Source organism: Sinocyclocheilus anshuiensis, unplaced genomic scaffold (assembly GCF_001515605.1).
Source record: "Sinocyclocheilus anshuiensis isolate Anshui unplaced genomic scaffold, SAMN03320099.WGS_v1.1 scaffold941, whole genome shotgun sequence".
In the NCBI taxonomy this organism is placed as follows: Eukaryota; Metazoa; Chordata; class Actinopteri; order Cypriniformes; family Cyprinidae; genus Sinocyclocheilus; species Sinocyclocheilus anshuiensis.
The window spans coordinates 135,750-148,907 of NW_015555791.1; the positions used below are offsets into that span (position 1 = coordinate 135,750).

At 38.5% G+C, this 13,158-nt stretch overlaps 1 protein-coding gene across 1 annotated transcript; it reads left to right on the forward strand.

Annotated features, from left to right (window-relative positions):
- Positions 1 to 1,477: 1,477 nt before the first annotated feature.
- Positions 1,478 to 5,345, forward strand: LOC107674825 (melanocortin receptor 4). Its single transcript, XM_016468930.1, has 3 exons — positions 1,478 to 1,846; positions 3,027 to 3,695; positions 4,933 to 5,345. The coding sequence occupies exons 1-3, from the start codon at positions 1,641 to 1,643 to the stop codon at positions 4,982 to 4,984; spliced, it is 927 nt and encodes a 308-aa protein (XP_016324416.1). The 5' UTR covers positions 1,478 to 1,640; the 3' UTR covers positions 4,985 to 5,345.
- The last annotated feature ends 7,813 nt before the right edge of the window (positions 5,346 to 13,158 follow it).

Here is a 13,158-nt window from a genome sequence, read left to right on the forward strand (position 1 = left end):
CAGCTCCAGGTTGTTAAGACTGCACCAGACAGCCAGCTCTTTAACCTCCTGTCTGTAAGCAGACTCGTCTCCGTCCTGAATGAGGCTGATAAGTGTGGTGTCATCTGCAAACTTCAGGAGCTTGGTCTTTAGATGTGCAGTCGTTGGTGTAGAAGGAGAAGAGCAGTGGGGAGAGGACGCAACCCTGAGGAGCTCCAGTGCTGATTATACGGGTGCTGGATGTGAGTTTTCCCAACCTCACTAGCTGCTGCCTGTCTGTCAGGAAGCTGGTGATCCATTGACAGACGGAGGTGGGCACAGATAGCTGAGTTAATTTGGGCAGGAGGAGGTTTGGAATGATACTGTTAAAAGCCGAGCTGAAGTCCACAAACAGGATCCTCATATAAGTCCCTGGTCTTTCCAGATGCTGCAGGATGTAGTGCAATCCCATGTTGACTGCATCATCCACAGACCTGCAGGGGGTCCAGTGATGTCCTTCAGTTAAGCCAGCACCAGTTTTTCAAATGACTTCATGGTCACAGATATTAGAGCTACAGGTCAGTCATAAAGTCCAGTAATTTTGGGTTTGTTTGGGATGGGGATGATGGTGGAGTGTTTGAAGCAGGAAGGGACTTCACACAGCTCCAGTGTTGAAGATCTGTGAGAAGATGGGGGCCAGCTGGTCAGCACAGGTTTTCAGACAGGCTGGTGCGACACCGTCTGGGCCTGGTGCCTTTCTTCTCTTGTTTTTTTTTGAAGACCTGATACACATCTTCACTGATCTGAAGCACATCGTCTTCACTGATTTGAAGTGCAGGTGTCGGGGAGAGGGGGGTTGCAGGAGGTGTTAATGGTTGTGTGCCTTAATGTTGGAAAGACCTTAACACATTAAAACACCTTAATGTTGGATTTGTTTCTTATAAACATGCTCCTTCTTGCATCGCAAGACATTAATTGATCTACTAGTGGTGTGGATTACTTTTAGGTTATTGAGATGTTGGGATGTTTTTATTTCAGTAGTCCACTTCAGACATTCTATTAACTAGTAACTTTGCAACTACTTGTCAACTTACTCTCAAGTAGACCGTTAGGTTAGGGTTAGTAGAATAGGTTGACATGTACTTGCAAAGTTACTTATAATCAGTAATGTGTTGGGGGACCATCAAAATAAAGTGTTACCATAATGTTTTTATCAGCTGTCTGGACTCTCATTCTGATGGCACCCATTCATTGCTGAGGATCCATTGGTGAGCAAATGATGCAATGCTACATTCTCCAAATCTGTTCTGATGACGAAACTCACCTACATGGTCTGAGGGTGAGTACATTTTCAGCAAACATTCATTTTTGGGTGAACTATTCCTTTAAGATTTGAGAAACCCATCAGTGAGCAATTTGCAGTATAAACAAAAAGTTCTTATCCTCTGATTCTTATGCTCTAATTAAAGTTGTAATATCTGTTTAGCATGCTGTTTTGATCCTGCTGCTTTCATATTATTTCATATCTGTCCCGTGAGAGAACTAGTGAGACCACCTTCATCTTCGTGCGCATTTTAAAAGCGTGCACCCATGTACGCTCTCGTGCACTCGTGTACATGTCAGCTTGAGCTATGGCTCTGTTCTTTTTGTTGTAACTGTATTTACTGATACTCTCATCACTCATGAATATTTCTGAGAGTAGTGCGGGTCTCGGCACAGTGCTGCCTCTTACTAGTTTCGAGAACGTGCTTTTGTTTCTCTTCAATGTAATTCTCGCCACCTCCATTATTTTTATCAACGTGTCCGTGTTTATCGCCATCGTGATGAACAGATCCCTGCGCAGCGAGAACCGCTTCATGTACATGCTCAGCACGTGTCTCAGTGACATCTGCACGGGCGTCTCGTATTATTATGCTGGAGTTATGGATGTACGTGATTATTATGACTCCCCGACTCGCACTTTCTACATCGTTCCCACTTTTCTGGGTCTGTCCTATATGGCGATTCTGGCCGCACAAGCGGACCGCTACCACGCAGTCTCAGCGCCTTTCAAATACTCGCAGCGCATGACGCGAAACGGAACCCTTCTGGTGATTCTGGCCTACTGGGTTTATGCTTTTCTGATAGTGGCTGTTAATAATTTGGTTACTTTGGGGGTTGCTAAAAGAGTTACGAGCTTTGGCACTTTTGTGGCGAACATTTTCACCTTCATTATCATGATTGGGTTGAACCTCAGACTGTTCTTCATCGCTAAATTTCAGCTAGGACGCGAACCGCCGAGCGAGGAACGCGACAACAAGCGCGCGTCCATTTATCTCATCATAATAGTAGCCGTGTGTTTTCTGATCGCGTGGTTACCTCTTTTTCTTCATGTTGACGGTTAAATCAAGACAAATGATATCAACGTTTTATGAAATTAGTATATTAGTGATAAAACATTAATGTGAAGGTTAACTTAAAAGAAAACTACGAAGAGAGATAGACCCAACGTTTCCGCTCTTCAGATCCCGTTTCTGCAGGACACGTAGGCCTAAGTGGCATAAATTAAGAAACTATAATTAAATGAAATCAGAACATATTAGTATAATTTTATATAGCTTGTTTTGTTTTTTTACATACGTCTTTTCAATAGTATGTTTTGTAGCTGATGTGTTAAAGGTATGTGGTAATATTCTACATTTTAGAAGATCATTTTCCATCATTTTTAAGCATTAGGCTACATACTTCAATGTATTCAATGGGCACTTGGCTTAGCCTTCCCCTGGCCATGGGTCTGGAATTAATGGGGGCTTGGGGCAAAAATGCCACCAAATTGGACAAATATGCCCCTGTACAATAAACTAGATCTATTAAGGATGTCACCAATAAAGTGAAAATGAAATGAAAAATTGCAGCATTAAATTTAGATCTGCTAATGATTCATCAAATTATGCGTTTTTACAGCGATCCGCATTATATCCAATTACACACGATTCTGTTGAGCTTATGAATGCAATGGCCAATCAGAGGCGTTCAGATGAGTCACCGCTGAAACGCCGAGTTGTGTTGGCGCGCGTACGCTGACTGATCTGCACGGGCGTCTCGTATTATTATGCTGGAGTTATGGATGTACGCGATTATTATGACTCCCCGACTCGCACTTTCTACATCGTTCCCACTTTTCTGGGTCTGTCCTATATGGCGATTCTGGCCGCACAAGCGGACCGCTACCACGCAGTCTCAGCGCCTTTCAAATACTCGCAGCGCATGACGCGAAACGGAACCCTTCTGGTGATTCTGGCCTACTGGGTTTATGCTTTTCTGATAGTGGCTGTTAATAATTTGGTTACTTTGGGGGTTGCTAAAAGAGTTACGAGCTTTGGCACTTTTGTGGCGAACATTTTCACCTTCATTATCATGATTGGGTTGAACCTCAGACTGTTCTTCATCGCTAAATTTCAGCTAGGACGCGAACCGCCGAGCGAGGAACGCGACAACAAGCGCGCGTCCATTTATCTCATCATAATAGTAGCCGTGTGTTTTCTGATCGCGTGGTTACCTCTTTTTCTTCATGTTATTGTGTGTAATTTCGCGGGGTCTACGTGCTATACGTTCAGAAATGAGGGTTCAGACCCCCTGCGCATTTTGCCACGGGTGAATGCAGTTCTGACCCCTTTATTGTATATCAGAGGCTGTTCAGCACTATGGAGCACACTACTAAGTAAAGTCTGGAGACCCGCGTGCTGCAAGAGGAAAGGGTAATCTCTCTAACTGTCTCTCTTGCACACATGGATGAAATATTGATCTTAATGTAATTAATCTCTAGACCATCTCTGATGCATTATTTATTCTAGCCTACTCCGTTATGAAAGACTGTTACTTTTGAATTCAAAATAAGACTAAAATTATGTCGTCTTTTTTATTTACTAGGTTACTAAAATGATTTTATATAGGCCTATCTATTCACTCCAATAGCCTACTCCAATTTTTATTGTTAAAACGTAGTGTAGGGTATTTATATTATTATCATTTAAATTGTTAAGATTATTTTATATATTATTTATAAATATTGTTTTACCCCTTTTTCTGCCTGTCCATATGCTTACAAAAAAAAACAGCTACTTGTGTCCATTATAGGTAGCCTACTATTATTTTTTGTTGACATGTGACATTGTAGCAAAAATTATGAAAAATTAATACTTTAATAAATGACAGTTGACATTAGACATAAACAAATATATAAAAAAGTAAAACAAAATAGAATCAGAAAATAAATGTAATGAAGGCCAAGTTTCTCTCTGCTCATGAGGATGAGGTTGTGGGATGTGACAACATCTGAAATAACACAACTCAGTTTAGAGTTACAGTGTGCCTCTTCAAATTGTTTAAGTAAAAGCATTTATGTTTAAAGGCCAAAAAGGACAGTATGTGAGCCATTCACCATGTTAAAATTGTATTTTATTTTTTTGGGACTGGGAATGTTTATGCATAAACCCAAATAATAATGAAAAACAATATGGATCATTAATTCAATAGAGAGGAGTATAGAAGTATCCTCAACAGGATACTTCTATACTCTGTGTAGATACTTCTATAAGAAATGTATATGTTGGAAGTGTTGGATGGTTGAGCTCCAGAAAATGAAGAGGCTTTAACAGTTACAGATTTGAAAACAAAAAGGTGGGAATAAACAACAACACAAAAACCATTTCAGCAAAATTTAAAAATATATATATCATTCATAGTGGTGGTTCGAGTGAGATGTCTTAAGTGGGTAAAATAGCTTTAAAGGGTTTTTAAGGAAACAATATATCAGAGATTTTAAGTAGTCTAAAAAGCAGTCAAATGTTTATTTACAAAAATACAAGAGGGTTAAAGGAGTACACCTTTACACTCCTTTCTGGAAGAGTCATGGCTGGTTAGGCACACAAACAGCTATGTCACTGAAGGACACTGAATATTTGCAAAGCTTTTTTCCACTTTTTTCTTTCTCAGTGTGAACCCTCTGTCCATGGAGAAGAATGGAGCTGTCGTTTTCAAGATGTGATTTCACAAGCCAAGGCAGTAAAGGAAAAGAGTTTAAAAGATCAAGTGCCATTCTTGATGTTTTCTGGTTTCTGAAATAACAATACAGTCACATTTATATCACAAGATATTTCAGATATTAAAGGCTTATATCACAGATAAGCCTGGCAGGGACGTGGGTGGCAGGCCTTCAAATTGCCAATATTCTTTGAGAGAGATATTTTTATGCCTCCTTCCGCATTCAACATTAATATGCAATATTCTACATGAAATGGAAATAAAAAATGAATTTACATGCGTCTTTGATAGATTTAATTGTCTGAGAAATGGAACTCTTGCTGCTATCAGAATAATTTATTAATAAATTCCACATGGCATTGTGATACTGTGTCTTATTATTTTGTCTTTGGTGTCATCTTTAAAGAAAAAAAAATACCCAAAACACAGCTCAGAAATGTGTAGGTCTTTTTTAGTGTGCGAATTGTTGCATGTTTAAATGATTATAAAGGAAAGGTAGGCTAGACTTTGTAACTATTATAATTTAAATAAATATACAAATGGCTAAGTCAAGTGTTTTTGTCATTCGATGAGATCTTTATTATGATTCCGTGTATCTAATACTATCTAATACCATCTATCAAATACTTAATAAAATAGCCTACTAGGCTACTGCCGCTCTGCACAGAAGACTGACAGGAACGGCGCGAATTTCTGAGGTAACGGTTAAATCAAGACAAATGATATCAACGTTTTATGAAATTAGTATATTAGTGATAAAACATTAATGTGAAGGTTAACTTAAAAGAAAACTACGAAGAGAGATAGACCCAACGTTTCCGCTCTTCAGATCCCGTTTCTGCAGGACACGTAGGCCTAAGTGGCATAAATTAAGAAACTATAATTAAATGAAATCAGAACATATTAGTATAATTTTATATAGCTTGTTTTGTTTTTTTACATACGTCTTTTCAATAGTATGTTTTGTAGCTGATGTGTTAAAGGTATGTGGTAATATTCTACATTTTAGAAGATCATTTTCCATCATTTTTAAGCATTAGGCTACATACTTCAATGTATTCAATGGGCACTTGGCTTAGCCTTCCCCTGGCCATGGGTCTGGAATTAATGGGGGCTTGGGGCAAAAATGCCACCAAATTGGACAAATATGCCCCTGTACAATAAACTAGATCTATTAAGGATGTCACCAATAAAGTGAAAATGAAATGAAAAATTGCAGCATTAAATTTAGATCTGCTAATGATTCATCAAATTATGCGTTTTTACAGCGATCCGCATTATATCCAATTACACACGATTCTGTTGAGCTTATGAATGCAATGGCCAATCAGAGGCGTTCAGATGAGTCACCGCTGAAACGCCGAGTTGTGTTGGCGCGCGTACGCTGACTGAATTCTAAACTCTCGCGAATTCTCTCATCAAAAAGAACAAAGTGGAAATGTAGGTACGATGTAAGTAAGAGATTCATTTGTCACTGTAGGCACCTTTATTGATTATAACGGGAGTTTTTGAGCGTGCTTAAACTCGCGCTAGACTGAAGTCAGTCAACATGTTCTTTGATAATGTAATGTTCTTTGCTTGCTTTTTGTATGTAATTTATGTGCTATTTGAATAACCATGGAAATGAAAGCGTTATAATTTCTTACAATGTTTTTATTAAATTATGATCACATTATATAGCTACAAATTCAGTCGTATTAAAAATATTTGATACCCGTAGGCCTATCTGGCATGAAAGCCTTTTTCCGCAATTGAATAATAAAAAAAAAGAATTGTACAGAATTAGTCAGAATTAGCTACGAGATATAAACTCACAATTGCGAGAGAGTACAAATTGTGAGATAAAAAGTCGCAATTACCTTGTTTTATTTTTATTCGGCGGGTAGGCTATATAGCGTGACCCTGGACCACAAAATCAGTCATAAGGGTCAATTTTTTGGAAATTTAGATTCATACGTCATGTGAAAGCTTTCCATTGTTTGTTAGGATAGTGCGATATTTGGCCAAGATACAAGTATTTGAAAATCTGGAATCAGAGGGTGCAAGAAAATCAAAATATTTAGAAAATTGCCTTTAAAGTTGTCCAAATGAAGTTCTTAGCAATGCATATTACTAATCAAAAATTACGTTTTGATATATACATATAAAAAAAAAAAAAACGTACAAAAATGTATTTGTATTTTTTTATTATTAAGGGAAAACAGGTGACTCTTTGACTTTGAATGGTTTAAAGTGCCTATGGGCACTTTAACTTTATTTTTCAAAACAAACAAAAAATGCCCACCAGCTGTCTCAAAAATTTTTTATGTATTGTATTTTTTTTCCACACATACTGGTAAAAAATGTATAGCCTGAATGCACTGTAAGTCGCTTTGGATAAAAGCGTCTGCTAAATGCATAAATTATTTATTTAAATTATTTAAATGAAATATTTACGGTAGGAAATTTACAAAATATCTTCATGGAACATGATCTTTGCTTAATATCCTAATGATTTTTGGCATAAAAGAAAAATCTATAATTTTGACCCATACAATGTATTTTTGGCTATTGCTACAAATATACCCCAGCGACTTAAGACTGGTTTTGTGCTCCAGGGTCACAAATGTGCTTGCCTAAAAGAGGGGGTTATGATGTGTGTGTTAATAGGATTACATTAACATTAGGCACACATTTAGCCTTACCCTGGAGTGGGTTCACCCTCCGCCTATGGGCACTTTAACTTTATTTTTCAAAGCAAACAAAAAAGGCCCACCAGCTGTCTCAATTTTTTCCCAGTCCATTTGCATCCTCGGTATATTTACATGGCAAACAGCACATATGAAACACACAAAGCTTTGGAAAAATACTTAAGCTCTCAGCAAACACAAACATTCAATCATCTCTATTGTTGTTTTTTAGACATTTCCCAGACACACACCCACTGAGGGCTGAAAAACCATTCACCTGCTTAACATATAGTGATGGTCTTATTCTTTTGGGGGAGGTGTTTTCTGCCACCTGTTTTCCCCTTTGCTATCTATTCCAGTGCACTTGATTTCCCTTCACCCATCATAAGAGATTGGAAGCCTAATTAAAAGCTTAATTGCACTTACAGTGGAGTCCTGTGTGGCCATAAAGCTGTTAGGATTGTCAATTGATGATTAATCGTGTCCAAACATGCCACACAAAGTCTGGATCCTGTCAGAAGCATTATTTACGCCGGTGTGTTTTGGCTCACAAATAAACACCTGGGAAGGTGACTCTTTTTTCCTTATGATTAGTGTGGTTAACCAGGCAGAGCAAATGTGCATACAGTCAATGATCATAACACTGCCCTGTCTGTAAAGTTTAGTTAAGACAGTCTCTTAGGAAACCTGTTGGGCACTTATTTCTGCTCCGATTATTATTGTGATGATAATCATGGTGATTGTCCCCGCTGAGCTAGTGACCCAGAACACAGTGATAGAGTTAAAGTGACGAAAACACATGAATTTGAAAGTTGGAACTACTTTTGAGTAGATTGATGGATGAGCTTCATGCCAACACACAAACGCACACATTAGCGGACTTAGGCTTGCAGGTGTAGACGTACTTAAAATGTGTACAAACAAGTGTGATTTTGAATCATTGCACTAATTGTAATATTTCGTGTGTTCTTAATCTTTTATTTAAACCTGGTAAACAGGTTTGTTAATCTTATGGATGTTGTGCCATTTAAAATTTTGATCTTAAAGTTTCTGTGACTTTTTATTTCACATGTTTACATTTCTAAACAAAAAATGGGAATAAATAAATAAATTTAAAATAACATTGTCACACTTTAATTTACACAAGTCAACAAAAACAACACTACATAAAAAAGGACATTGTAAATTCGCATTTAAAAGAAATCAATCATCAGTCTTATAGCTTTTATACAGATGTCACAAACACAATGTCATCTTGGCACTTTATATAATTCATCAAAAAGTTAGTTTCTAAGAATTTAAAATTAAAACACATAAGCAATAATACATTTGCCCAATTAAAATGCTATATTGTTTCAAGATACAAACATGTCAAGTGGAGAAAAAGGACAGGGACATGAAACTGCTCTTAGAGATTTAACTTGTGCATTGTAAATTCACAAATGTTTAGTGAATATTCAAATATATTTTTAAAGTCTCTTTAAAAAGTCTTGTGTTTGTCACATCACTTCTATATGTATAGTCGTCTCCATATTCTGTGGGTTCACTCTGAGAAAAGATGAAAAAACATTTGCAATAATATGTCAAAAATATGAGTAAAATATAAAATGTTAAATCAGGAAGAGCAAAATTATGGGAGGAAATATGGCTATGAGTGAGATTAGCCAGGAAAATCAGGAAAGAAGTGGGTTTCTCAGTGGCTCAGTGAGTAGCGATTTTGCCTCACAGAAACGGTTTCGAACAGATTAATCGATGCGCGGGACTGGATGGTAGGCTACCAGGAGCACCCCATTATATCATCAGTCAGGGACATCATTATCGATTGTTAAGTTACCTTAATAAATTTAGCAGACATATATTCACATGGATTTATGATGAGCTAGAGCAGACAGCAACACAAAAATATGAGTCACAGCCTAATAATGCAATATTGTGTTCGGTATTAGAATTTTTCAATAAAGATATTGTACTAATTTTGACATTTAGGTACTTTAGAAAATGTGTTTAAATATATTTGTATGAAATAGGTTTGCTAAATCTATGGTATTTAAGTCATCTTAAGATAAATAACATTCTGTGCTAACAAATTGGAATGAGGTGGTTGTTTTACAACAAGGTGGACACAGTTCTATTCATAACAGTAGACCTGCTGGTGAAGTAGTGACAGAAGAAAAGGGAGAGACAGAGACATTGGGGAAAATTAAGGTGTAGTTCAAGAGACAACCTTCAATTATTTTCCACGGCCCCAGACTAAGGATTAGACCTTTTTATGTGATGGCCATACAAATAATAAGGTCGTCTGTGGTTTTCTAATTTGTTGTGGGTGTATAGGACGGCCTGGATGAGTGTGAGATTTCCCGGCCTGAAATTGCGTCCCAGTCCGGCCATGTCTGTGTGACTTACCCCACAATCCAAAGACACGCAGCATAGGTGAATTGGAGTTTTGAATGTGTGTGTGTGATCTGTGGCCCTAGATACTGAAAGTGGTTTAGAAAATCTTACAAAGACCTGAGATGACCGAACACCTGAGAAGAGATGATGCCAACCCTCAGACAACATACAAAACTACCAAATTTTGCTATAAGTTTGATCGCAACATATAATCATTGCTGTTAATAGTGTTCACCATCTGTTTGATTACATGACATTAACTAACTGCTTGATTTTTACCGTACATTCGTGCCATATGGACATCAACTTGAGATAGTCCACTGATAAGCTATTACTAAATATAATGTAGAAACTTGAATTTTCGGCCTGAAATTGCGTCCCAGTCCGGCCATGTCTGTGTGACTTACCCCACAATCCAAAGACACGCAGCATAGGTGAATTGGAGTTTTGAATGTGTGTGTGTGATCTGTGGCCCTAGATACTGAAAGTGGTTTAGAAAATCTTACAAAGACCTGAGATGACCGAACACCTGAGAAGAGATGATGCCAACCCTCAGACAACATACAAAACTACCAAATTTTGCTATAAGTTTGATCGCAACATATAATCATTGCTGTTAATAGTGTTCACCATCTGTTTGATTACATGACATTAACTAACTGCTTGATTTTTACGGTACATTCGTGCCATATGGACATCAACTTGAGATAGTCCACTGATAAGCTATTACTAAATATAATGTAGAAACTTTAATTTTCTGTAAAGCTGCTTCGCAACTGTTTGCATCATGAAAAGAGCTATGGATGGATGGATGGAAAAAAAGACGAGGACTTTACTGGCCAAATCTAACTGACGTCATGTTGCTAGGTCTGGGTTTCATGGACTAACAAAAGTGAAGGTTTCAGTCTGCAGACCAGCACCACATCCTTTGACCCTGGAAATTTCATGACCTTTCCAGTCATTCATCATTACTGGATAAGGATTTCATGTATTAATATATATATAGACATAGCTGTTTAGAAATACTTTACAAAGATTACATTTTTACTGTCAGGCTTAAATTCCTGTTATTTTCAGATTTTCTATGAGAAAGTGCAAGTGTGAGTGTGTGATAGATTTACCCTTTACTCTTGCAGCATGGTATTCTCCAGACTTTAATCATAACGGCTACTATTATGATGAGATAAATGGACGCGCGCTTGTTGTCGCGTTCCTCGCTCGGCGGTTCGCGTCCTAGCTGAAATTTAGCGATGAAGAACAGTCTGAGGTTCAACCCAATCATGATAATGATACTGAAAATGTTCCCCACAGAAGCAGCAAGGAACGTCACTCTTTTAGCAACCCCTAAAGACACCAAATTATTAACAGCCGCTATCAGAAAAGCATAAACCCAGTAGGCCAGAATCACCAGAAGGGTTCCGTTTCGCGTAATGCGCCGCGAGTATTTGAAAGGCGCTGAGACCGCGTGGTAGCGGTCCGCTTGCGCGGCCAGAATCGCCATATAGGACAGACCCAGAAAAGTGAGGGCGATGTAGAAAGTGCGAGTCGGGGAGTCATAATAATCACGTACATCCATAACTCCAGCATAATAATACGAGACGCCCGTGCAGATGTCACTGAGACACGTGCTGAGCATGTACATGAAGCGGTTCTCGCTGCGCAGGGATCTGTTCATCACGATGGCGATAAACACGGACACGTTGATAAAAATAATGGAGGTGGCGAGAATTACATTGAAGAGAAACAAAAGCACGTTCTCGAAACTAGTAAGAGGCAGCACTGTGCCGAGACCCGCACTACTCTCAGAAATATTCATGAGTGATAAGAGTATCATTGCATGCACATGGATGGAGAGCGCAACCATTGATGATGATAATATGAATGAACGCTGAGGATGAGAGCGCGCGAGTGAACGCAGACACGCGTGCGGGGCGTTTTTAAAATGAGGAGGAGGACTGTCTGAGATTCACGTGGCAGGTTCCTGGAAACTTTCAGCCTTTTTTTCTAATTAAATGTGCGTGTATCGAGTTTATCAAACAATAGAAGTCATTGATGTGATGCGTAGAAACTATAAAATGCACAATTCAAACAAAAATGACTCCAGTAATGCTCTTTTATATTTTTTAAATTTTTTAAATTTAAAGGGGTCATATGATGCGATTTCAAGTTTTCCTTTCTCTTTGGAGTGTTACAAATCCAGAGATATTCTTTATAAAAGTTAAGTCAACCACGCCTACCTAAAACGGCTCGTTCTAACACGCCCCCACATGTCTACGTCACTATGTGGGAAGATTTGCATAACGCCACCCAAATGTTCACGCAAAGAAAGAAGGCGTAACTTTTATTCTCGCTGTAGTATTGTTGCTGCTGCCATGTCGTGAAGACGCGTGTGTGTTTGTGTTCTGTGTTTCGTTGTGAAAGCGAAACTACTTTGTTTGGCCTTCCAAAAGAGGACGATATCCGCTTCGTCATGCCTAGAGCTGATCCGTGCTGGTCGCTGAGGAAATACATCAATTTTGTGCTTTCACCGTGGACGAAGCGGAGTTCAGCCCGGGGTCGTCACATGTGGTTGTCGCAAGCCCGCCGGCCCCTCCTTCGTCGAATCAGTACGATACAATGACAAACTAGCTTACAAAATGTTTATTAACAAAAACGAATAAGACTAGGCATGGCATATACCACATGCTGTATTATATACCGACTAATAAATTACAGAAAGTTTAGCAAACACTGAGGAATCAAATAAAAAAAATTTAAAATAAAAGAGAGCCTCCACTGCGTAACGTGAGTTAAACAGCAAAGATACAAAGCTTTTCAAAATGAAAACAAACTGTTGGTGACAGTGCTTGCATGTTTTTTCCTCCCACAAGAATACCATGTTCACCTTCTCTGGTTTAAGAAGCGGTCTTTTACTTTAGCATGAAAACCATCCATCGTTTCCTCAATATTCGCGTAATTTTTGCTGCGTGCACCTTCACGCTCATGCGGACGCGGCTCTACACTCGAAGCGTAGCGCGGTTTCGTTATGCTTTCAGTTTCGTTCACCGTTTGATGTTTATCATAAAAACAGAGACCGACTGGATGCGCCATTAACGAAATCGCCTGTGCATTAATTTTA

What these genes read in the sequence shown, in the direction of transcription:
- LOC107674825 (XM_016468930.1), top strand. Translation starts at nt 1,641, where the DNA reads ATGAATATTTCTGAGAGTAGTGCGGGTCTCGGCACAGTGCTGCCTCTT. An exon ending in AGCACGTGTCTCAGTGACAT is followed by an intron (nt 1,847 to 3,026) that starts CTGCACGGGCGT and finishes ACGCTGACTGAT; the next exon opens with CTGCACGGGCGTCTCGTATT. An exon ending in GCGTGCTGCAAGAGGAAAGG is followed by an intron (nt 3,696 to 4,932) that starts GTAATCTCTCTA and finishes TTTCTTTCTCAG; the next exon opens with TGTGAACCCTCTGTCCATGG.